This window comes from Prinia subflava, chromosome 6, assembly GCF_021018805.1.
Source record: "Prinia subflava isolate CZ2003 ecotype Zambia chromosome 6, Cam_Psub_1.2, whole genome shotgun sequence".
NCBI lineage: Eukaryota > Metazoa > Chordata > Aves > Passeriformes > Cisticolidae > Prinia > Prinia subflava.
In genome coordinates this window covers 27,007,767-27,034,699 of record NC_086252.1, presented here as the reverse complement: position 1 = coordinate 27,034,699, position 26,933 = coordinate 27,007,767, and the positions used below count along the sequence as shown (strand labels likewise).

Sequence of the window (26,933 nt, the reverse complement as noted above, 5' to 3'; positions counted from 1 at the left end):
GCTCTGGGGTCCGACTGGACCAGCCTGCCTGGTGACAACGGGAGGTGACAGAACATGTGAAAATAAGAAAGGAAGAGACAACAGCATGGTGGTATGTTAGAGTGCTGGAGGTAGAGTTAAACTTGGGGACACAGAAAATCACACACCACAGAGCTTCTGCACAAAACCTAGTTCACAAAAGGCAGCTTTCTTATAGCATTTTTGTCAACATTAGCATTTAACTTTTAGACTGTTGTTAAAAAAGAGCATAACTACTCACTGCCACTTGTGCTGAATCCATGAACCTTAATCCAAAGTAGTCGCTTTCTATAAGGTCCAGATGATACATGATCTGTTCAAACAGGAGCTGGCCTTTGGCTTTTTTCTGAAAAGATAACAGCATTTAGTACACAGCAGGTAGATTTATTGCAGCATCTAACTTTTTCTCTGCACACATTATTTTCTAATTCCAAAAATTTAGTTTCTGAAAATATAATGTGGACACCTTTCTTTCACCCCCCCCCATATTTTCTGATGGCTGTTTTTCTCAAAGGCAAATGTACACCCCACAAGAAATACACAGAATATCCATAAAGAACTTGCATAACCTCCTTTTTTGGAAAATGTCAACACTGACTTGCCCAACAGAGTGTCAAAATGTCATTTTATCATTTTTGCTTTTAGGCTTTCCTTTCTCACTGACATTCAATAGAACTGGAAACACAGCCAATACAATTGCAATAACCAATGAACTGGAAAACTTTAGGAGCCAAGTACAGCAAATTGCTTATGAATTTACTACTGTTTAGTATCTAGGCCAGTTTAGAAGCAGGTAGCAAAGCCTATTGAATTAGGAGATAGCATTCCATTAGCAAGTGCTTTTAACAACTACTAGGAAACAGTCTGAGTCAAGCAACTTGAATAAATAGCACTTAGATATCACATTTACGAAACTAAGTTCATAAAACTAACTTCAAGGTGCAAAAAGCCAGTTCATATACTCCTAGATAATTTATGAAAAAAACAGCTCTGGCCCCAAGGAAACATCGCTCTTACAGTGATGATCTAAAAAATTAAACAGTTGTTTTTAAAGAGGAGGCACATAAATAGCACTGAGCAGTTTCTACATGACATGTATTTTTCATGCTAAGAGCGCCTTTATAACCATAAATGGAAATAATGTCTTAAGAATTATTATACCTAAGATGCTCAAATGTAATAAAATAAAAGTTATTAATACATTAATAAATTATTAGACCAGAGTAAAGGTCAGTGTTAAAAAAACTAAATGCAAAGAAATGCAGGCATTATTTATGCTTACTCTGCCAGCAGGTTAAGGGTTTCTCCATTTCTGTAAAGCCATCTTGCAATCTTTTACCGCAATATTTATACATTCACAACAAAGAAATGGGATAACTTCCTAAGCATATATTTAGTAATCTAGTAATTAGCAGATTTAGTACACCTCTCAAAATTCTGGGCCAGACAATTTTTTGTTCTCAGAAATAAACTGGTTTAAACAGTAAGTAATATCTAAGTATGTAAAGTTGCATGCCGCAATTTTTGCCTTCCTCTATCCTGATCTTCAAATATTTTATATTCAATTTTACAATCACCATCATTGGTTTACTTGATGTATCACTTAAACCAAACACAACATATCACAGCTCAAAGAAAAAATCTCAAAAAAAAATTGTAAACTGAGCCTGTCAAAGCAAATTCTCAGTTATTTCTTTCCAGGTATTGGAGAGAGTAGCAGGAATGGAAGGCATCTGGCCAGCATGCTACTTTAGAAACACACAGCATCTACAAAACGTTGTGTAGTGCAAGTACTGAACATCCATCAACTTCATCAAATTCATTCGAAGTGTTTTCTGTTGGTCTCAGGAAAAATTATTTCTCAGGCAGTAACAGATTTATTAAACACCAGCTCAAACAGAAACCTTAAGGTTAATCATCTATACTTACAAACCCACACTTTTCTTTCATTAACTGAATCTGTAGCATCAGTCTCAAAAGACTAAGGCATTGAACTGTTGATATTTGTTCTCAACACAGGATATCTTCTATTTAAACATTAATATAATAATACAAGTGAAATCAATTCAGCAACTGCAAGAGCAAATCTAGAAAAACACTCTGTGTTGCATGAAGCTTTCAGTAGCTTGTCTAAAACTAGTGGAAAATCTCCCCTTATTGAGCAGAACATTTGAGATCCTTCTCAATTCCCCTGTAGGTAATCTTTAAAAAGTGCAATTAACCAGTTATCTCAGCCAAATTCCCTGCCAGTGGCAGAAGCACTTTGACTCCAGCCTGGAATACTACACATACTACCTCAGACTATCCATGAGCAAAACTTTAATTTCTGCAGTGTCAATTAATTTCACGGTGTGTTCACCATTTCGGAAATCTCAGCAGAGGACTGGACCCAGAATGACTAATGTGGGATAAAATGTCCCTGAAGAAGCAGTGGAGTGGCTCTGGAAAGATCAGCAGGACTTCTGGTTGTTTTCTGACTTAACTCACCAGGGCTGTCAACATGGAATTAATTATGTACCACTTTGCATATGACTGAAATTGTCAGCAGCTGTATTTGGTGCAAGTCAGCAGAAGTGTCACACATGCTTTACTGACTGAAGTCCTTCCTCCTTAAACAAACGGCAACCAAAAACATCAATACTGGCTTTGTAACCAGTCAACTTTTATGAATCAAATTAATTTCTTTGTATTCAATAAAACTGCGATCTCAAGAGTTTTCAAAGAGTAAAGATACGCTTTTATTACATTTTCTTGTGAAAAACTTCCCTAACTTTGTAATGGCAACATTGGTGCTAATAACATCAAGACTGTGTGTTCAACCCCCCCATGGCCCATTAAGAGTTAGACTCGATGATCCCTGTGGGTTTCTTCCAACTCAGAATATTCTGTGATTCTGTGAAAGTGACATTTTTATCCTGCTAATGTCCCACTCTTCCCCTAACCCCCTCCTTTCTTTCCCTAACAGCAGAGCTCAGGTTACACTCACAGGACAAATATTTTCGAACTGTTTAATGGTTACTGATGAACTAGTAACAACTCTACTCACAAGCAGTCCAGCCAGTGGCTGCTCCTCCCCTCAGGCACAAATTCTACTTCTCACTGGTTTGCAGTTCAGTAAAACCTGATTACTTGATTTTGAGTTTGCTATTCTCTCTAGGAAGCAACAGCAAACTTCTCACAGCAGGAGAATCAACAACAGGAAAGCGTAAATAAAATATCCCATATATACATAGGGCAGGACCTCTCCTGGTTTTGCCACAGTGGATAAAAGCATCTTCTGATCACTCCAGCATGAATCACACGGCCCCCGCCCCCTCCCCCCTTTCCCCAATGAAAGGGATGCTCCCAACTAATGACATGTCCTGCTGCTCTTAATGACTGCAATTGCTGCCTGGGTAGGTGTAACACAGGCTGCGCTTAGCGCCGGTAGCTCAGCACAGGGCCGGGTGTTCACCTCGGCCTGCTGTTTGTCCCTTCACTGCCGGGGTAAGGGGAGCCCCAGACATTCTCCTCGGCTCAGGCATCTCAGGCACCGCCTAAAACCTGAAAGGCAGCATTTATACCCTCTTCCCGTGGTCTCACAGTATCGGCTATCTCATGGACACGCATCCGTGAGGACAGATCAGCCAGGTGTTCCAAAGTGCCCGATGTCAAAGCCACTTTCAGTACCAGAGCAGCCAGTACTGACCAGCACTGGAGAAGGAACACAGGCTCGCAGGAACTGCAGGAGCTTGTGCTGGGGGAGCATCAGCTGAATGGCTCATTAAAGTTTTTAATCACAGCAAAGCAGTTCTTTTTTCAAAACTTGAAAAAAAACCCCAAGGCCAAAACATCCACGTAATAAATTTACTAATTAAAATACTTATCAGAAAACATGCTCTCCTATTTATTTCTTTCTTTGTGAAGAAATAGAGGGCCCTATACAAGATGAACTTTGAAAAAAATAGATGAATAAGCATTACCTTCATGGGACTTGCTATTCCTTGCATCTTTGCAGCTGAAATTCTGTTCAGATTTTAAATGATCATGTTAATATTTTTATTACAAATAACTAACAGTATATTGTCTTCAATAGCTACCAAGTGGAAAAAACACCCCTTCCTGGTTTTTGTGAACTCATCAGGAGGGTTACAATTCATATGCACACAAGCTTCCTTAGAAATATACCATTTACACATACAGACAGAGAAGGAATAGATCCCATTTCAGGATTTACAGCCACCCCGTTGCTAGGATGTCACCTATGCATGTTTGCAGACCCAGCAGCATGGAAGCAGCAGATGAGCCTGTCCATTTTTTTAATGAAGTAAATCCTCTTCTCCGAAACCACAGGTTTCAAATAACTAAGCCATGAGAAAGCTCCAACACTGAGCTTTAAAGAAGAAGATTTCATCTCAATATCATGCAAACGGTGTCTATAGTTAACACCATTAAGGTTTGCTAGAGAATTGGAGGGTTAAAACCCCTTATCTTTACAAAGGCAGTGTTAGAAGTACACATTATTTGTATCACCCTGATCTTCTTATGGCTCTAAGCACTGACCTACAAATGGAGCTGCTCCTCTCCTCAAGCTCCAAGCATCACTCCTACCAATAACTTTTCCAAACTCTCCAGTCAATTTTCTCATTCATCTAAAGATGCCACTAGCAGCAAAATATTAGCTCTGCTTCTCTCTCTGGTTTATCATCAGTTTTTGACAACACTGCCATACACATTTGTGAATATAAAATCCTTCAGGCTGGAAGGCTGGGAACAATTTCTACCTCCAGAAACACAGCTTATAAATTCTTCTATTTACTCAGTGTCTCACAAATATAGGAAGGTAAGCATTTAGGATTAAATATTTTGTTCTTTTATTCTCAGGAGAAAGAGGGCATTTCCTAAAAATCTTCATAACAAAGAAATTATTTTAATAGCCATCCTAACTGTACATTCATTAGAGAGCTATGCAGAAGGATTTTAATGTGCACAGGCTTATTGACCCTATTACATAAGAAGACAAAGACTCAAAACATTCATACCTGTCAGTTTGTTTTGTGGAAGTCTCTGTTTCAACTTCCTGAAAGTTTCTATCTTCCAACTACCAATTTGATTTAACCAGTTTTTTAATTCTTTCTGATACAGAATATATCCAAATTGCTTGTTCAGCATGAAGGTTTACAGATTAAATTCCTTCCCCCCTTATACTGTCAAACATTTCAGTTTTATTTGGTGTTCCACCTGCAGGTTTCTCACGAGCACTCTGATTAAGAGCACCAAAGCCTTTGAGCTCTTTGCAGAGGCAGTTCAGTAGGAAAGCAGGGCTTCAAATAAAATTTGCTGTGAGTTAAGAATGCTAAACTTTCAGACAACTAAACCAGCCTGCAGCACCAGCCGCAGAGACACTGGCAGGACACTGCAGGCCAAACAATGGACTCTGCAAGCAGCACAGATTGCTGCCAGCTGCTCCCTTCCTCCCTCCTTTCCAGCAGTGCCAGGGCATGGAGCCCTGCACCAGGACTGGAACGCTGGCCTGCCGTGGCCCGGGGCGGCCGGGCTGTGAGCAGCACTCGGGGCAGGCTGTGCTGCATCCCCTGCCCCGGGCTCCATCCCACCAGGAATTCCAGTCTGGAAGCGCCGGCTCACCCTGCACTGTGGCCAGACCCCTCACACCACACAGACACCACATAGACAGCACTCTGCTTCTGAACACACGGCTCATCACTGATGCTGTCCAGTTTCGGTCCCCTAAAGGTCTTTTGGAGTTTAAGCAAATACTCAAAAGCACGTCAATACTTTCAGACAGAAGATCACATGGGGAAAAGAGTTTTAATCCAAAACTTTATAGCCTCAACAAACACAAAAAGGAGAATGCTTAAATGTTTATGTTATATTACTACTTTTGTCAGCTGAGCTTTATTTTGAAACTTCAGGGGTCAGCCTTGAACACTCAGAGCACTCATTTTATTTGATGACTGATTTTCTAACATTTTTAGCAGTATTAGATTTTCTTGTTAATCAGCACCCATGCCAGGAAGAGCATTAAGTATTTCATATTTACATCTACACATATTCAGCAATTGGCTATAAATATTCTACAAGTTTTTTAATAAACCAGAGTGGATTACTGAGTAACATCAACTATCACAATGCATCTCTGATCTTGTAGTCAGATCAACACAAATAATCTCTCTCCAGAGTCATTGGAACTCAATGATTTTTACATTCCAGATAGATTTCTTAATTTTGTTTAAAATAATCACTAGATACAGCTCTTTTTTGTCTTATTTTACACTCCAAAAGTCTAAGCTTAGTTCAATCCCATATTACACACAGCTCGATCTTGTTTTAATGATACTTCATTATAATAAGGACAAAACCATCTCATTTTGCAACCTCCATATCAAATTTCAAGCATGCATAAGTAAGGAATATTCCAAGATAAAAAACTACTCACAGAGCATTCATTCTCATAATTTCTGTCTTTCATCTTAAACCACCAGGAAGCTTTTACCTAAAACTTTGCAAGTACAGAAACTGGAATACAATTAACACTCCATTATCCATGAGAAGATTATGTAAATTGTAGGTTAGGCAGGGTCAGGTTTTTTCCTGAAACACCACTGGCTTCCACGAAGTACAGTTCTGCCTCTGTAAGACCCTCTACAGAGAGTATCTGTCTCTCTTGTAAGGCTGACCTTGCTGTCCCATAGAAAGCAATCCAGAAATTTTTAAAAAGGTGCATATTCCAAGTGCATTTACATTATTTATGTTATCATTTCTCCCCCTACCTACATTATCTTCCAGTTAGAACTATGGATAGCGTAGAACTTATGAAATAAATACTCAGTTTTAAAATATTTTGATTTTAAAATCCTCTAGACTCTCTGCTCTCGAAACAGTACTTTATTTCAAATTCTTGACCAACATTTTTGTTCCAAATTATTTTCTAGTTGTTAGTGACCCCAGATAAAAACAGTTTTCAAGTTCCCCACAGCCATGAGCACCAGGAGAGGCAGTATTCCAGCTGCTGAGGGGTCCCCTTGACAGACCAGACTGGTGTGACTGAGCTGATGGAATCTTCAGGTAATAAACCAGGGCTGCTCATGGCTTTTGAGCTCTGGGAATTCCAGAGGTGCAGTGGGGGAAGATGTAGTTTAGTTTTGCATGGGAACAGGATGAAAAGTAAGATAAGGGATGTCAGCAAAAGAGAGTTCTTGTCCTCTCATCACTCATACTACTCAGCAAACATTCCACCCACAGATCTTAAACAACTGGAAGGAAAAGCATAACCTAACTTTTGTCCAAATTGAACTCGAGTTAACAGAAAAGCAGAATCTATAATGAACAACATCAACAGCAGCATTTACAGACAACGTCTATTTTATAAAACCTTTTCCAAGCTAAAGTAACAAGCTTCTTAGTGTTTCACTAAGCATGTAAGTCTGCAAAAATGGCTGAATTCATCTAGAGAAACATAAAGCTTCAAAGAAGTGGTAAGAAATGAGGAACTCTACCAGGTCAATACACAACTTTAAATCTGAGATGAAGCTGTGGGAAAAAAACCTGACACCTTTCAATCTGCCCCAAAAGAACACTGATAATTCTCATTAAGTTCATGCCTCCCATTTGGAACATACCAAGGTGTCAGTAAATAGTACACATGACACTGACATTCTTCAGTCATTGACACAGCTACAAAAGCAGGAGATTCTTGCAAAGAATCCAGTCTATGTACAGTGTGTGCCTGCAGCTTTGGTGGAAAGTTCAAGTCAGGCATTTTTCTAATTAGAAACAGAAGACATAGAAAGGCAGAAAGATTAAGTGGCTTGACAGACACCAAAGATAAGATCAGTAGACAAAAAGCAGAGTTACTGCTCAGATCCTGGTTCTGTGTCTAATAAGCTAAATATCAACTGCATCATTTAAAACCTGACCCTTCTATCTCATTGTCAATAGTCACAAAATACCAGTTTTTGCTACTGAATGACTCTGAAATGTGTTTGGCTTACATGGCAATGTCCCTTGTGGTTGCTCCTTGTTGGTTTTGCCTTTCATTTTCTTTTTTCTCAATTAAGGAGAAATTTAGCAATCTCACGTTCAACTATATCAATGATTGCAAATGCAGAATACTCTTCTCGGTAAAAAATTCACTGTAAGGATACATACAGTGAATAGGATACATGCTCAACAGCATTTTGAGCAAACTTAAGCCTGGTATCACCTCTAAATGCTTCTTCACCACATTTGGGGAGGCACATGGGGAACCAGATTGGAGAATCACTCCAGCTGGAAACTACATAACGAAATTATACCGATTATTTTCAGCCACAGCATTTTCTTGACTTAGCTTACTGCCTGGCTGCTAAAAAACTGTTTCTTCTGCCAAGGGGTATGAGAAAACAAGGACAAACGCAATAACGAAAGCAACATCTTTTCTTGCTGTGGTAGCAACAACTTATGCCACTGTAAAGTATTTGTGTAGCCATGGATTTAAAAGGTATGGCATTCATTCCTGCCAAGACAACCCATTCTCTGGCTGTGAACTAACCTGTTTGCTAAATGATTCTTTCTTAAGAAAAGCTTTGTTATTTAGTTTTTTAATAAAACAATTTCACAGTGCTTAGGTAGACAATGTGACTGTGCAAAATGAACTGGCAACCAGGGGGCACCTCTTAGAGAGAAAGAGTTCATTTGAAAGCAAATTTACTGCCAACAAAGTAACAGTACCAATCTTGGAAAAGACCTTAGCTCAAAGAGCACAAAGATTCTCAAATAAAGGTTTTGTAAAAGAAAAAAAAATGTACACGTGTATTTTTAATTCAAGCTTTACATTTTAGAAAGTGATGTTGTTTTGCTAGGATTTTGTACCCCACTTCTTCCTGTCCCCTCTACCCTTTTTTCTTTCCTTTCTAAGTCAACCCCAAAATATGAATGATGCAAATGGAGAAACAAGAATAAACACTCTAGGAAGTTTGAAATGAAACATTTAATTTAATTTTAATTCATTATATTTTAATCACTGAAGAAACTGGTACATGTCAGCCGCTGATGATGCACTGTAATTACCACATCTGGCTACACTGATTTAGCATATTTGGTTAATGTTACTCATAACTCAGATGTCCACAGTCAAGGATCTATATTGGCTTTCACAGAAAAAAAATCTGGAGTGAAAAGAGTTTCTTGTAGAAGTAAATAGTTACTACTGCACCCTGGTCTGAGATTTATAGGCCAGGTGGCAGGTCATGACACTTCTTCAGGTTCAATTTATGCTCCTCCAAGCCTTAGAAATGTTGTTAGAGCTGCCAGGAATTTGCCTACAGAGCCGACTCCAGCTCCAAAGATTACTGCTCTGGTTATGCAGAGACACCCATTTAAACTTGAGTACTTTTTAAGTGTTAACTCCTGCTGTAAAGTGTTTGTGGGCATTCCTGGCTTCAAATCAAACATCCTAGGCACTAAGCAGCACTGGATATATCCATTATATTTAGAGATTTACAAATTAATTTTACCACCCTCTGTAAATGCCTATCTGTACAGTCATTTTGCAAATAAAGATGCCAAAGGGTTTCTCTAACTCTGTCTAGATTATTTGGGGTTCAGGGTATCACAAGAGTTACTTCTGCTCACTACATCAACAACACTGCTCAGTCAGGCTGACTTCCTTGCACTACCTAAACACTCCATGATTAAAAAAGTAAGGGAAGGAAGAGCTGTGTGGAGCAGCCACTCTCGAAATGGCTTTAATTTCTAGTCAGCAGTTCCAACACCACCACAACGGTGATTGCAGCCAAAATCCTCTGGAACTAGTCAGGTCTGGAAGATCCACACCTTCCCAACTTCCTAACGCTCAGCTCTGTGAGCTTAAAACAAGTCACTAACAACTATAACACATGGTAATGGAAAAACAGAGCACATCACTTCTGGTGCTACTGCTCATCCTGTTGGCCAAAACCAGGTATGTAATTAGGCAAGCAGAACAGGCACGTGCATATTAAGGAAGCTTTAGAAATGTAAAACAGTGGCTAACACCTCACTCCAAACAAAGCACCATGCTATGAGACAATCTCTACTATATAATCTGCCCTGAGGAGGGGAAGGAAGTAGATTTTTTCCTCTTCCCCTCCCCTCTCAAGTTAGCATTAAAAACTGCATCCATCTCTGACACAAAACCAGACCAAACCCAACTCACACAGAAAATTCCTGCTAGTACTTCTGCTCATCCCTCCTCTTTACGTCACACCAAGAGATTCACCTTCTTTGTCAAAATAGATAGCTCACCAAAAAGAAAACCCAATTCACGCAACAGGCTACCCTCTCTAAGTTAAGCCTTGGCACAACAATTACATTAAAATACCAGAAAGAATTCAGTAAGATATGATGACATCTACCAAAACACTCTCGAATTTCAGTGAATACCAACTCAGCGGACATCAAGTCACAGAGTCGACTTCCAGCAGCAAAGTGCAATGCCTTTACCAAGCCTGCAAACAGCAATCCACATCAGAAAAACACAAGCCAAGAGTAGTTCAGAAGCACGCTTGGATGGCACATACCGGCAAGTCCACGCTGACATCGGTGCCGTCCAGCAGCGCCACTCGGCAGGTGATGATGGACTTGGCGTCCCCGGCCGCAGGGATGTGGGTCGCAGCCCTCTGCGCCTCTCTCAGCCTCTCCCTCTCCGCATGCTTCCGCATGGAGCGGCGCCCCAGCGTGCGGCGGAAAAAGCTCAGCATCTTGGCTACAAAATCCGAGAGAAAATCAACAGGGTTAAGCTTTTTACAGAAGAAAACCCCCTAACCATAACAAACAAACAAACCGCAAACCCAAACAGAAAAGAAAGAAAAGAAAGAAAGAAAAAAAAAAAAGGCTGCAATAAAGTTCTTAGAAAATCCCAGACTTCGATAAAGAAAAAATCAAAGAGTCAAACAGATTTTCCCTTTGATTTAAACACGCGCAGTCTTGGGCTGTGAAAGTCTCTGGAAAAAACCCACCTCAGAACTTTGACGATGGTTGGGTGACTTTTTGGGACTACACGAAAGTATGTTTAAGGACAAAACCAGCGGTCGCGCAGATCACCTACTGCCTCTGAACTCTTTCATTAAAACGAACGCCACCGCGCGTTTCTCCGGGACGGTGATCTTGCACAGCTGGGAAGCAACCGAGCACTTCATACCACCGGCTCCTTTCCTGGCTCACACACTGCACCTCTCCCATCGAACAAGCGATAAGCGCCCCTTCCCGCCCAGAGCCGCGCTCACAGCTTTCCGAGCAGGAATGGCCCGGCAGGACCGGCGAGCGCCCCTCGGGCGCGGCGCTGCCCGGCCCACAGCCGGAGCCGCGCGGGGGCTCAGCCCCGAGCCCGAGGGTCGATCCCGGACGAGACCCGGCCCCGCCCGGCGCCTTCCCCGCCCGCTCCGACCCCCGCCCGCGGCGCCCCTGCCCTTACATAACGCCCCGGGCCCGCTCCGGCCCCGCCCGGGGGCCGCGGCGGCCTCACCTGCCGGGCTCACCTGCGGGGCTGCGGGAGCGTCCCCGCGGCGGCTCCTCCAGGCCCCGGGGGCGGGCGGGGGGCGGTGAGGGAGCCCCGCGAAGGGCCGGGCCGCCGGACATGGCGGAGCGACGTGGGAGGCCCTTAAACGGGCAGCGCCGCGCCGGCCCGTTCCTCCCCCCGCGCTCACTCACCTGGCGGCTCCCCGGGCCGCGCTTTCCTGCTCGGTGGCGGCGCGGAGATGGAGGCGAAGGGCGGCGGGAAGGGAGGGCTGCAGCCGGCAAGGAGAAGGAGCGCTCTGCTTCCCGCCGCGCCGGGAGCCCATCGCCCCTTTAATGGGGCGGGGCCCGGTGGCGAAGGGGCTCCCCCCTCCTGTGCCAGGTGGTTTCGCCCGGCGGAGGGGCCGCCGCGGGGGGTGGGGGGGAGCGGCGCGGACCACGTGCTGCCCGGGGGGGGGGCGGCAGCGCAGATCCTGGAGCAGCCGAGGGGCCGCGGCGGGGGCCATGGGGCTCTCCCGGGGACCCCGTATCCCTGGGGATGGAGCCTTCGGGACACTTTTCGGATGATTTCCCAAAAGTTCCGGAGTTTTTGCTAATGTGGCGTGGAGTTTTCCCCTGGGTGGTTTGGCCAGGACTGTGACCAGCCCTCGGCTGTCCAGCGGGAACTGGAATCTTTAGGCAAACGCGCTCTTAAACCATAAAATTTGTAAGAAAATCGTATCTTTAAACAGTGCCTGAAAGGGCAGCGGTAGCAGTGTATTCAATAAAGCAGAGCCGTCTACAAACAAACACTGCTGGTATTTATATACTGAACAAGGCTGCGACTACAAAATGCAGTTTGTATTTTAAAGCTCTTCAAACCCAGGCGCACAGCCCGTGCCTGTGCCCCGCGCTCCCATCGCTGTTCTCACGTGTTTCTCCAGCCCCGCTCCTCGGCAGCAATTACAGAGCGCTGCACTTCACTGAGGATTTTCTTATTACATAAATATTTGTGTCCAAGCCAGTATTTGAGGAAAACCCCAGGAAAGGCAATATAAACACTCCGTGCGTAATGCCAGCTAAGTGTGACAAAGCTCGGAGTAAAGGAGCTCGAGCCACTCTCAAAATCGCAGGATAACAGGAATCCAGTCCCTAACAGCCTGGGAAAGCAGATACTCGGGCTAAAGACAACACAGCATTTTTTGTGCTCATCTCTGAATCGTGGGCTGAGACACTCGGTCAGCCGCTGCCAGGCAGGGGAGTTGGCATAATGAAACCCACATGAATACCTCAGCTCAGGGCCTGAATCGAGTCCCCTTTGATGTCATTTACTGACATAGGGGGAGGATTTAAAAAGCTGCCAGGTAATTGCCCACCATTTGCTGACGAAGCAACAGGCTGATTTTACTCAATGTCTGTTGACAACAGATCGCTCTCCTGCCGCTGGGAGGAGCAGGGTGAGCTTGGAGGAAAGGTGAGATTCACGTTCATGTACCTGTTTATTTATTCAGAAAGGTGAATCACAAAACGGGGGGGAAGTTAGGTATCTACTTTTTATCAGAGGAGCAGGGATTATGCTTGCTGTCAGTAGCCTGGCATGAAACACCTGTGGGAGCTTGCAATAAAGTTCCCAAAGAAACCATACAAAATCTTAGTATATTTAATGTGGAAAAATAATTTATCTTGAGGGTTTGCAGCTATCTGATGAATTCTCAGTGCAGATCAACTAACCAGTGGTCTGCATATCAAAGACGCTTTGTTTGTAGTGGAGATGTGTCAGGTAAATGGCTGGCTGTTAAGTCTACACCAATTCACATTCTCCTATACGACAAATAATTCTGGGGAATTCTCTGATTCTTGGACATTGTCCCTAAATATTTTAACCATCTTCAACTATTCCTCAAACTGAGCTTCCACTCAGTCATTCACAAGCTCCCAGGATTATTTCCTTCCTGTAGTTTCAATGACACAAAAACTTAGTGCTAATTTTTGCAATTTCTACTTCACACCACCCTCTTGCTACTCTTCCTGTATTTACAACCTGCTCCTTCCTGGCTATTTGCTACTCAGATACAGTCCAAGTATGTACAGTACACATTCATCTGTCACTTGTCTTATACCCAGTCTTCCTATTCCAGTTTAAACAAATCTCCTCCTCTTGGAATGCCTCTTCTTACATCTGTTTCTCTCCTCAAGTGCTCTCCCACTAGTTTATACTTTTGTACTTCAGATCCAAACACCCTGCCCTCACTTTAAAGTCCTGTATTTATCAGTGGAATTAAGAACATACAGGGGTCTCAGACACTCATTCCCTCCTGAGATTGTCTTGCCTCCTAAGTCCTTTCATCATCTTTACCCGCTTTTGTTTTGAACATCTCCTCACTTTTGGCCGCAAGTATTTCATCACAAGCTTCTATCTGGAATTTTTGTTCTTCATATCTGTGTTCATCATAGCCTCAGCTTTTTGATCAGAGTATCATCTCTACTGAACACCATCTCCAATACTCGCTGTATAAAAGGTAATTTCAAAGTTATTATTCCATTAGAGAAAATCTTGCAGTATTTATATTTTTTCAGCCAAGCAACTTAATTCCTGGTAATTTGCATCCTCTTCTAATGTACAATCTGTAGGGCTGCATTTATGTCATACAATGTCAAGAAGGAAAATACAAGGGGAACATCATCTGGCATTGGACACATAAAAATGTAGCACAGCAAAACCGTGTGTACAGTAGCAAGAAAATCGCAAAAAAATTTAAACTTTAAATTACTAAAGCACATCTTTATTTTGCAATTAAACAATTAAGATCCACAAGTAAACTATATATATATTTTCAAGTCTGTACCTAGACAACTATTTGTCAACTGAAATTAAATATATCCACAAAATATGCATAACAGCATTTTTTCACATAATAGAATGAAATTTTACTTAAGACTAAAACAAGACTTGTTAAATGTTAATTAGCATATTTATCCTGGGAACTGCTGGTTTTCGGTAGAAGTTAGTGTATAATTTTAATGGCAAGAAATTTCATTTTATCAAAATGAGGACAAATACATAAGGCCCTTTAAAGCATACAGTAGCTGCAGTGACAAAAGCTGAATTTATTTTCATATTGTCCAGTGTTGACCAATTTCAAGTTTCCATCGTTTTCCGTCAACCGCCCTGGCTGCTTAGCCAAGATGGAGCATTTAGGTTGTTGGTTTGTTTTTTTCCCTCCCCCTCATGTGCTTTTAAACAAATTTATAGGCAGAAGTCTACTAATGGGAAGACCCTTTGCATCCTCCCAATATTAATAAAGATACAGAGGAGTTAGTCTAAACAACAAAAGAGCTGTTCAATCTGAGATGATTTACTCCAAACTTGCAGTCCATCATTCAGCCATATGAAACTGAGATGAAATTTGACAACTGAAAGCCACAGCTGGAAATGCAAATTAATTACCAGAAGTAACTGGCAAAATATTGCCACCATCTGATTGTTAATAATGATCTAAATAATACTCTTCCATTTGTATTTACAGATAGAATAGCACCTGCTGCAAAAAACCCCCAAACCTTACACAAACAGCCCTGCCAAACTAACTGGTTACAATGGGATCACTGGTAAATAAAGCAAACCAAATGGAAAACAAATCTGGATACACTGGATAAGATAAAACCTTCACCCTCTTACCTTAATTTTCCAGTAAGATTATTATAGGCTGTTACTATGGTGCCCCAATGTACTGAGATAATTGCACTGGATCATTCATAGTCTAGTCCTTGTGGATATATTCTAGTTAAAGAATAAAACAGCTTAACATAAACTGTTTAATCCTTTCACTCATGTCTCAGGCCCCTGGCCTAGGTGCAAAAGGGTGACAACGTCCCTAAACTTTGTTGTGCATTATCTTTAGTTATCAAAAGTCAAATAAGTTAAGTTAAAAAAAAAAAAAAAAAGAATACTGATTTCCAGATAATTGATCTAATGTTAAAAATAATGCTTAGCAGAAACATTTACAGTAAACATAGCTAATTTGCAGCTAGCTGAGAGAGATCACAGAGGTAAATTGACAAGTACCCTGTAAGTTTCTATTTGCACCTTGTGTTTTTTTCCCAAATGCAGGCTTTGTATTTGTATTAAGACAGCAAAATTGAGATGATAAAATTATCTTATTAATATCTATTTTCTGAAAATCCCTCAGAAACACATGAACAATCAACAAGAAGTGGTTGGAACAACAGAAAGCATTTGTACCAGGGTGTAATCCAGATCATCTCTGTACAGAAACCCATTAGGTATCTCTCTCTAAACCAAATTTATTTTGTCCAATAGTTCAGTCAGTAGTAAGCATGAGATAAAGTGCTACTATTCAAACATCAAAACACTTTGAAAAAAATTATCCTTTAAAATGTGTAAGCTTGCTAAATATGAAACACCACAACCAACAAGCTGCCAGCCAGTCCATAAACCACCATTCTTACTACAGTAGACTACAATCATATATTTTAGTGGCTTTTAAAAATGAGCTACTAATCAAAATGTCTACATTTTAACAACTGAATATTTCAGCATTTTTTTTAAAAAGTCATTTATCTCTCCTTTTTACCACTGAGATCTCAATGAGTAAAACATGCCAAAGCCAATAGCCAGAACTAACAGCTTATGCACCAGATCTTGTACTTGTAGTGGGAGAAGCCCTATGAAAAGGCAGACACCTGTGGGAGTAACAAGCACAGAGGTGAAATTCAGTGATAAGGAACTGGCCTTCTTTGCAGACTTCTAAACAAACAAGTGACTAAGTGCAGTGGGATAACAGAGACTGGACAGAACAGTTACACTGAAACAAACCAACCATTTCCTCCATCTAACAGCTTCCCAATCACCACTAATTATAAATCCCTGCACATTCATGCAAGATCCACAGTTAATCAATGAGTATATTTTCACCAGATCTTAATACTGGATCCTAGCACTAGAAGTAGCAATGGGAAAGAATCTTTTCAGTCTCAAGACAAAAGATGAGTACTAAAACTGGCAAATACACCCAACCCAGCCAACTGGGGACCTGAGATGTGAGCTACAGAAAGACTGCAACTGATATTAGAGGACACCATTCCTCTACTTGGTGGAAGTCCAAATACACAAAATTTTTCTATGGACCATAACCAAATCACTCCTTTTATCCTCAGGGCTGAGGGGCTTGCTGATTGCCTGCACAGTGGCTCTACAGTCAAAACTACAGCATATGTACTGGACAGCCTTCTTTTGCTGGAAACTGGTGGATCTGTAGAGCTTTTCATGCTCATGCTAATTCCCTGAGCCATCAAACATCGCCCACACACCTGCACACACACTGCATAAGCATAAAAATACCACATAATTCAGCTCCACAGCATACCTGGAGCTCCAACATCTCTATGCCAGACCTTCCCTTCTTCCCGTTTCCCTGGGCAGCGCAACTGCAGCACGTCTGCTGCATTCTGGCCCTTCCACGGGTACCAAGAAGCTTTTTTGGAAGGCCTCCACGGAAAGTTGCCAGCTACACAAGTTCCATAACAAACTCCTCATGTTTCTTAATGTCCCAACTGCTTTCTCACCCTTTCTTTACTAGATGGTGTGCCAGACTGTAATCAGATATTCTAGAAGAAGTGTTATTGCTTCATCTATATGGCATATAAGCTTTTGAGATTTAACAGAGAAACATGGAAGAAATGTCAGCTAGCATTAAATCTAGTGAGAAAAAAACTCAGGCATTCTCTTGATCATAAATGGGAGAGAATAGATAAAAATGAAATACATAAAAGCAATATTTTACTGCTTAAGACCTACAAGTTGAAAATATCAAATGCTTTCAAATTCAGGATAAATTAATTTTTCAGCTCTCAATCATCTGGGATACCTAATGCAGTATTTCTCGAAGTGGACTGGCTGACAATCTGTAGGTGGTTTATTAAACAATGCCTGTATCTTACTTCATATTTAGCAAAAATAAAAAATGCTCCCAAAACACACTCAAAGCCCCCACTAGAGCCCCATATCTTTCTACTAAAAAAACCCCATCAAATCCATTTTAAACAAGAGATGGTAGTGGTAGTTTTCAATCTGAACCTAAAAGTAAAACCAAAAATCTTAACATTTTACATTGGCACAAAATTTTCATAATATTGCTCTTATTTACAATGAAAACTACTTCTTTTTTTCTTTAACTGGATTTGTATCATGGAAGTGTTACAAACATACTCTTTCCCACACCCACCCAACATTTTTCCTAATCAAATGGTATGAAAATAATTATTCATAAAATCCAACAGTCATAACACCAATCACATATAGGTCTATAAGTCATTATGTCTGAAAGATACATTCATGTTTTGTACAGCATGAAACATACAAAAACTTCTTTAAAAAACTCTCAAGGATGATACAGATCTTCATAACCCAAAGTAAAATATTAAGCAGTTTTGCTTTTTTTGGCCATATAAAAATATTTTAAAGGCCATTTATACCACAACAGGTAGAAAAATTTAAATTACTGATTTATGGTGCAGAAAGGCTTCAGTGCTATTCTCTTTCCCAAGCAGTTTTTGGTTACCTTTATCCTGGCTTTGGAGAAGCCCAAAGCCACTGAGTCGCTGATGCCCAATTAATTAAGAATAGGTACTTTGTTCCATTTTTTCCCCAGTGCAGCTAGTTCATAAACTACAAGTCAGTGCAGAGGAAAATTTTGAAGAGACCTATTATTCTTGCCTCTGTTTGTAATCAAAACAGTAATGACAGATGAAAAACACATATCTCACACTTAATTGTGGTATAAATGGGACTTCTGAACTTGAACTCATATGGCAATTTTACATAAGAATATTTAAATATGCGACATACCAATGCTATATAATGTTGCTATAACCTCTGTTTCTGATTTCCCTCAGAATAACAGGGCAAATGCTATTTCTGTTTACAACTTAACCGTGAAGAAAATTTCTTTTAGTATAATGGATGAATTATTTTACTTTTTGGACATTAAGTGCTGAGTTCAATATAACCTTCTAACCAGCCAGCAACTCAGCTAATAACCTCATCACATGGAAGTTAAAGAATTATACAACAGAATTTTTATTTGTTGGAAATGGCTTAAAATATAACTGAGATTAAAGCTACCACATTACTCGTTTTCAGTCCAGTTGAGATCCAGAGATTCTTGTAAAATGTATTTTTCACTGAGGGATAACATTGACTTAAGCAACAAAGCTAGAAATCTAAGTAACAGAGCCACAGCCCTCCTAATATTACTTTGTTTTCTAAAAATATTTAAAACTCTCTCTTCCATTTGGCATTGTGGTTCTTGTTCATTACTAAGTCATAAGCCAGGATTTCACTCTGCCTGAATCCCTTTTCATGTAATAGTTCATAGCTGATCTGTTTCAAATGTCTATAGAACATAGTATATTATACAATATAATTCTTCAATAGTTAAAAATCATTTAGCGTAGAACTTTCCATTTGAATTCTATGCTATATATATATAGCTTACAACAAAATTTAATGGATAAACATCTTCAGGAAACCAATACAATAAATTAAAACTTTTAAATAGAGGGCACAAAGTTATGCTTTGTCACAGGGCAGTCAAATAAGTGACTGTTTTTTTCTTACAATATATTACACTGGGTACCTTGCTTCTGACTTGGTTTCTCCTATATTAGAAAAATATTTTAAAATAGGGACACTTATGCATCTTTAGAATGAGCTCAGATACTGTATCAGACAGACATTTCTTACAAATCTTCTACCTACTTAAATAAGAAGCAACCCATACCAATTGGAACAATTTTGCACAAGCATAACAGAAGGTGACTGGGGTCATTATGAAATTAAAATTAAATTCTGGGATAACTTCATAGTGTTCTCCTCCCTTCTCCCCTCCAAACAAAGAAAAGAAAAGGCAGACCTGTACGAACATGGCTTGAAATCAACTACGAGGACTTAACAAGTTAGCTAGAAAGTAATGGAATTAAATCACATCTGATTATAAGTTCAACTTAATTATCAGTGCTATTAAAAAGTTATGTCTAATTGAGTAAAACAGCTATTCTCAGTAAAAGGATAAAACAAGGTATCAGCTCCTAATGACCTACCAGCATTTCATAGTAAGATGCTAGTAAGTTACTAGTTGGAAGGAATGTGTCAGATTTTTCTTACAATTACAACACAGCAGCATACAATGCTCATTCATTAAGTTGGCAGAGGTGCTTTTGCTACAGGGAGTAGCATACAGGTACTTGTATAAGGAAAGAGGGAATGGTATTTCCATGACCCCTTGTGGTAACACATTCCAAGCACCAAGGGCCATTTTAAAAATCTGAACCCATTAAGATAAATATGACAGGACAATACCACCCCCATGGAATCATGAGTGCCTTTCACTGGATGTACGCTGTAAGTCTCAAGGCACTTAAGGGGTTAAGACAGAATGCATGCACTAGTTCCCATCACATGATCTGAAGTCACACGAATCAGAATACACCAGTGTATGACACAAAAGCTGTGCCAAAGAAATGCTGCTTATTTATATGTTGGTTTTTTAAAATTTTTATTGTTACTCTTTTGTACAAGATGCTGGTAAGTGGGCATTATGCAGCTACTGCTGGGTTAACAGACACCAGCTCTCCTCTACCAACCAGCTGGTCTCTAGTCAGGGTGTAGGACAGAGTGTGCTGCATCAGTAGGCAGTGTGTATCTATCTAGTATTGGCAATATTGCTAATGTTGTAAAAAACAAAACTGTGAGAGTCTGTACATAGTAAATAAACCTAGCACTGGAAAAAGACCATGGCTTAGTGTATTTTTTCATTTGTTTTTCATTTTAAGAGACATGGGTGTAAAACAGAGTGAAATAATTCCAAGCCTTGTTTGTAGCAATTCAACCAGAAGCGCAGTATATGGCACTACAATGAAATATCGTAGATTACCCTGAACACAATTAGTTCTTTCAGTTTATGGTTTGTTCGGAGCAAATCACGAAAATAAAGTCTTCAAACAGATGAAGGTTAGAAGAGTTTCAGAGACTGATTTTGTTTCAACGTAAAGTGCAACAGTGCTGAAGTTTTCAAAGTCCTTTGTCAATTCTTTGCTGTACTTCACTATCATTTCCTGCAAGCAGTATTATGGCACAAAGAATGTTGCCAGTTCATTATAGAGGACAGGATTCCTCAATTGATATCATAGGTTTTTTGCTCTTTACTTATGCAGTGATGCTTGTAAAGGTTTAATAAATCCTTCTTCATACACCTTCAAAATAGCTTCACATACAAATCTGTACTGACTCTGGAAAGGAAAACAGATTTAGTAAATTGAAAACAAATGTAATTGGAAAATGTCATTTGGAAACAGAAAAGGCCTCTAAGATGTCCCCTCCCCATTCTCATGTCCTTCAAAGTTAGTTTAGGAAACACAATACAAAAGGAACTTTAGATGAGAGCATTTTGTTTCTCAACAGAAGAATAGGATGATTGGCACTTTGAAATAAATACCGAAAGTCATACCCAAACCCCAGTATTATTATTACATCACCTATTTAGTGATTTTCTTCTCTTTATTTCCTTGTTGAAATTTCACTCACTTGAGGTTTCCATGCCCTTAGATTTAGAAGCCAGAGTTTCAAAGCACTTTTTCATACTTACATTAACTCGGGCATGTTACTGGCACCTCCCTGTCAGAATTTGATTTAAAAGAAAACTGTTTCATGTTTTAAAAACCCAGACCTCCTGTTTTTTAACATTATATAATGTCTAACTCTTCAAGGCATCCAAGTCTAGCACCTGCATACACAGAGGTGACTAAGTTTGTTTTATACAAATAAGAGCTAAAAAACCTGACAGTAATCAAATTGGAGTATGATGAAAACAACCGGAAATAAATGGAAAGCCACAACTCCCATTGCATCCTGCACCAGTGTGACTGTGCTGGTTAGAACCTGCACTGTCAGTGTTGTGGAACAGCCCTCTCTGTGCAGCAGTCAGTGATGTCAGATCTTAAAAGAGAACATTAACATATCTAGCCCTAGAGCCATCATTTGCTACCCTGTCGCGTGTACATGAAATAGTTGAATTTTTCTTCATTTGTGTAAAATCTGCGTTGGTGCCCAGCGCCCCCTGCGGGCAGTGAGCGAAGCCCTCGGGACACACGAACGCAGCTCCAGGCTGGAGGAACGGGACTGGCTCATGTTCATGAAACCTTAAAAAACCCAATTCCTTTATTAGACCTTCTCCCTCTGATGCACTAAACACCTGCTTTTCACTGAACCTTCAAATTTTTGTATTCTAAGAGAAATGAGGAGACCAGACAATATTGAGCACACACTGAAAAAATGCAGTTAAAACCCTCACCACTGCAACTCCTACCTTTACTAATAACACTTTCTTCCCCTCTACATATGGTAGAGAGACACCTATCCATCCTGGAGAACTGTCACAAACAGCAAGAGCCATCCTTTGCTCTTCTTCATGTATCATCACCTTTCTCATCCTTCCTGTGCTACCTGAATACAACCACCTTTTAGTGAAACATTAGTACTGGAACATGAATTCAGCAGCACTGAATGACTGATGATCTATAAAATCACTGAATTTTATCACTGAAGTTTTTTCTTGCATGTCTTGGCTCTTTCTGTGTTTATCTTTTATACTACTCCCATTCTTAACACTTGGAATTAGGTTCCTGCTTTCTTGTCTGAGCAATTTTTACACTGCTGTAAATTGACCCTTTTTGTCATTATTTGCTAGGTATCCCTGAAAGAGCTGCTGCTTTTTTTCCCAAGTTTTTTCTGTAGAAATTTAAAGAATTGCTTCTTTCCAATAGCCTGAGGAATTTATTTTTGCCTCGAGCCAAGGCTACAGCTACACTGGGTAAAGGTTATCTCTGCAATATGATCAACAAGTGCATTAAAATCCATCCAATATGACTGGATGAGAGGAAAGTATTGTTCTGCAACACAGACCAGCAGGGGTGATACTCACAGGTGTTTGGATCATCATGGCTCTTTGATCTCTCATGGTCCTCACAATATCCAGGGGATAAACAGGCTGATTGCACTCAATGAGACACATCGCTGTCTCCATCGTGATCAGAACCCCTGTCCGTCCAATCCCAGCACTGCAAATGCAACAACAAAACACAGAGGAAAATGAAATCAAGTGTCTGGAGTACACTCCATACTTGAAGACCCTCCTATTCCTGGATTCATTGATCAGTGTGACTCTCATAGTGCTGGGGCAGGGATTGGTTGTGTCTGTGCCTGGAAGCAGCCTCTGTCCCCCCTGAACAGAGCAAAACCCATCAGCACAGAACTGCCACTCCTTGGAACAGGAACAGCCTCACCCAGCCACTCCCCTGAGCAGAACTAACAGAGGTGTTTGTTAAGATCCCTGTATAAACCACACTAACATCTGGATGGTAACAAAACACGGGCACATGCTGGACACGTTGTGTCGGTTTCACCATTACTGAAATGATGATTTCTGCAATGTTGGGCCAATAAAATCATATTCGTGTCCTTCGAGTGATAAACACCTTCCAATTTGCAAGTAACAAAAATAACAATTACTAGAAACCTCTGTAGGGTGACAGTAAGGATTATTTTCTTGTTATTAAAAGTACAGTATATATCTAGATTGTATAGATTGAAAAGAAATACATAATAGCAATCCCTTTCAAGACTAGGAAGTACCGTAACATACACATCTCAGAATGGCAAAATTATCAAGAGAGCTTAAAGACATTTTTTTTCCTTAAAAATAAAACAAATCTAAAAATTCATCTACCTTGTCTTATATACACATATGCCTTTCCAAAAGCAGCAAGTTTCCAAGACTGAATATTTAACCTTGAATTCAATTAACAGTTTCAAATTTTTCAATTAATGTTGCACTTTTGAAATAGAAAACAAATGTTTCCCCACACTGAAATATAGGGCCAAATACATATTTTGAAATACCAGCATTATCCCAACTCACACAATAAATCAAAGTATTTGAATCTAAAGTGGTTTATATAAACATTTCAAACTTTGAATGTTACTTGTTCTGATTTTAAAGAGTTACTTGAAATTAAGTCTGGCTGAGCTAGTGTTTAAATCTTTGTCCAGAAGGTGGCATTAAAGCTACTCTATATTTCAGTGATGTCATAAGAATTTTAAGACAAGATGTAAATGTGCTGGTTATATAAAATGATTCAGTAGTATTTCATATTTCTAGAATTTATACATATAGAACTTAAATGCAGAATGCTTTATCCAAGCAGAACAAACAGTAGCTGTCTGAGGACCTAATGACTCAATTTACAATTTCAAATGATTCAGAGACGACAATAATGGAAAATGTGATAATTTTCCTATGACAAACATAAGGTAGAATAGGACTCTTCAGCTGAGAAAAAGAAATCACTGAGTGATGGAGTAGAACACTGAGACAGGGCATGAAAATCATGAAGGGCATGGACAGGATGGGTGGTTCCCCATCTCATCTAGAACAAGAATTAGAAACTGTTCAACAAAACTAGTAAGCCCTTGTAAAGATAAAAATAAACACATGACACAACATCAGAAACGAGTGGTTTATGCAGCTCAATATAACAAAACCCTAACTCCTGAAGGTCTTTGTTGTCTTATAATCTCTGTGGGTTTGAACCCTTTTGTTTTTAAATTATTATTGTACAAAATAAAATAATTTTCTATTAGTTACTTGGATTCCTCAGACTAAAGCCGGTGCTTAGTCCTGAAAACAAATTTTGTTGCACTAATGCCCTGTCCCATTATACTGAAGAGATGTTAAAAATAGAGTGCATGCACCATATGGAGAAACACCTGGGCTCCTTCTGCCTGACTCCCTGCTGGAATTTGGTTATACTTCCCAACAGCCACCAAGTTGGGCCAATTAAGTAAATTATGTTCAACTGTGATATTCCATCTCTTTTCTTCTGTGAAACAAATTTTTCATACAAGCTTCAATTACACATTGAAATTATCAGTTTGGAGCTGAACTGGTGCCTTCTTGAGATGAATGAAACTGTTCCTACTCTCCAGTTTTTCCAGTGTCTCTGCAGACTTGCACACTTTATATCATAGGGGGTGTACTTGGCTGCCATTTTCACAACCATATTAACCAAAAGTATATCAATAATGGAAGCTGAGAAGCAGTATCAGCTGAGACACTGGAATTCTGGTACTGGTTTCCCTGATCAGTAAGATTCACCTTGACCTGCATAAAACAGAATTTGAGAGCAGAACTAATGAAATACAATTTCTGATACTTAATGTGTATTTTTCTTTTTTTTCATCTCCTTCAATAAATGTCTAGTTTACTTGTAGCCTTTAAATTTATTTTATCCCTTATACTTCTCAGCTTCTCTCTGAAAAGAATGATGTATGCCTAACTCAGGAACACTGACTCTCTGGAGAGCATTCAGAATTGAGAAGCCAAATATTATTCACAGAACTGTTCCCCAAGAATTGTGGTGTTTATTTGAAAACAACTGGCATTATTTTAGTTTGCTAATTAGTTATTTTTAAACGATTAAGATCTTGAAATTCACTACAGGAATGGAGAATGCTATTAAAAAGTATTGCACAAGACAAAGAAAAGTCGCATTCCATGTGTATGTACAGATCTAAACAACAGTTAATTCATGACAAAGGTAAATTGCTGAGAAAAATGTCTCAATGTAAATATCAAAATACTACATAGTGTAAGACTGCAGACTTGAGAGAAAATGTCTTTTAATTGATCTTTTCATAAACCACCCTGATTTTCCACTATGGATCATTTACAAAGCTATTGTAGAGCTTTGTAGAACAGGAATCTATTCCTCATGGTTACCAAGTATCTTTTGCTATTTCCCTGAATTATGTAGATTGTTACCAAAGCATTTAAATTGCAAACAAAACAAAACATCCCAGCAAAATGCACAGATCAATGCGTGCTGCTATTCAAAATTTTGCTTATTGAAATGTGATTACCACATTAAATAATTGTTTTATTTCAACGTTGAGCTTTCCTGTCATCCCCAAAGCAGATACTATTAAATATTTATTTCAAGAACAAAGCACAGAAGAGCTATTTGATAATAAAAAAGTTCACTTTGATGATTTTATAAAATTGGAAGAAAGATTGATACCTGCAGTGAACAACAACAGGTTCTTCTCTGCCAGCCCTCTTCTTTCGCACCAGACACACAAAATCTAGGAAATCACTGGAATCATCAGGAACCCCATGATCAGGCCATGCTATGTACTGGATTTGGGTCAGCTGGCGGCTTTCCTCTTTCTAATCAGAAACATGAAATTTGATGAAGGTAATTCAAGTCCCATTAAAAAAAAGTGCCAAAAATAATAATAATAAAAATCACTGGTACATGTATAGCAACTTGTACCTATAATCAAAGTGGCTTCAGGCAACTAGCAGTGCTTTATTAGTGTTAACCATCAGTCATCTGGAATTTTGTAATTACTTTTTTTTTTTTTTCTTAAAAGAAAAAAGGAAATCCACAAATGCTTACATCTTCAGCAGGTGAAAAACATTACAGAGCATGTAACAGCCAAGCACTTCAAGGATACCAGCAACCTAACTGAACACTAGATGTACAAGAAGGTGGTCATATTCTTAGCAAACCAAATTTAACAGAACAAGACAGTATCTTACAAGATAAAATGACAGAAGTGGGGTAGGGAGGGGAGATCAGACACAAAAACTTTTAATCACACCCTGTGTGAACAGCAGCAGTGTTTTGGCTTGATCTGCAGCTGGTACACCTACAAGGCATAATGACTTTGTTTTCCACTCCCTCGGGGGCCTTGCTCTGGTATCACAAATATAATCAATCGGCCTCTGGTTAGGGGAGGGGACAGCCCAGGCAGCCAGAGTCGAATTTCAAAAGAAGAGGAGCTGCTGCATTTTAAATAGCCTTTAGGCACTGAATCATTTACAGAGATTCCACGGCTGATAGCAGATGAGCAATTGTCTCAACAGGACACAGGGCAGGAATTTTAACTGCAAATTGACTAAAAGGCAGCTCTATAAAACTGACTTCTCCACCGGTAACTCCAGCAGTGAGAAATAAGTATGTGAACTAAATTCCAGATACTCATTCCCAAACTTTTCTGAAATTGAAATGCTGGCTGGGGAGATTGTGAAAACTACACATGCCCTGAAAATCATGCAATGCCTGTTCAAAACAGTCCTTGTTTACATGTAGTCACCACTCCAGATTCACCTTTCAGCAGGATTTATCTTCCATCTTCCTGCGCATATTGTTCAAGATGGAATTATTAAGAACTGTTTGTCTCTACAAAGACTTTCAGCTGTGATGATGAAACACCTCTAAATGTCACATGTTCTGAAAACATCAAGGGAATAACAAGTTTCTCAACTTCTTTTATTACACTTTTTCTTTGGCCAGGTTATGAAAGACACCAGTAAAATCTTTCA

The 26,933-nt window shown here is 39.7% G+C and overlaps 2 protein-coding genes across 2 annotated transcripts in view; both read right to left on the bottom strand.

Moving 5' to 3' along the window:
- Positions 1–11,670, bottom strand: part of EPB41L5 (erythrocyte membrane protein band 4.1 like 5) — a 54,422-nt gene extending 42,752 nt beyond the window's left edge. The window contains exons 1-3 of the mRNA XM_063400836.1: positions 11,514–11,670; positions 10,557–10,741; positions 260–364 (exon numbers count right to left, since the gene is read on the bottom strand). Of these exons, the coding sequence (XP_063256906.1) occupies positions 260–364; positions 10,557–10,741; positions 11,514–11,613 (390 nt within the window). The 5' untranslated portion in view covers positions 11,614–11,670. The remainder of the gene's footprint in view (positions 1–259; positions 365–10,556; positions 10,742–11,513) is intronic.
- Positions 11,671–14,230: 2,560 nt separating this feature from the next.
- Positions 14,231–26,933, bottom strand: part of PTPN4 (protein tyrosine phosphatase non-receptor type 4) — a 110,714-nt gene continuing 98,011 nt past the window's right edge. The window contains exons 25-27 of the mRNA XM_063400835.1: positions 25,624–25,772; positions 22,470–22,605; positions 14,231–20,778 (exon numbers count right to left, since the gene is read on the bottom strand). Coding sequence (XP_063256905.1) covers positions 20,692–20,778; positions 22,470–22,605; positions 25,624–25,772 — 372 coding nt within the window. The 3' untranslated portion in view covers positions 14,231–20,691. The remainder of the gene's footprint in view (positions 20,779–22,469; positions 22,606–25,623; positions 25,773–26,933) is intronic.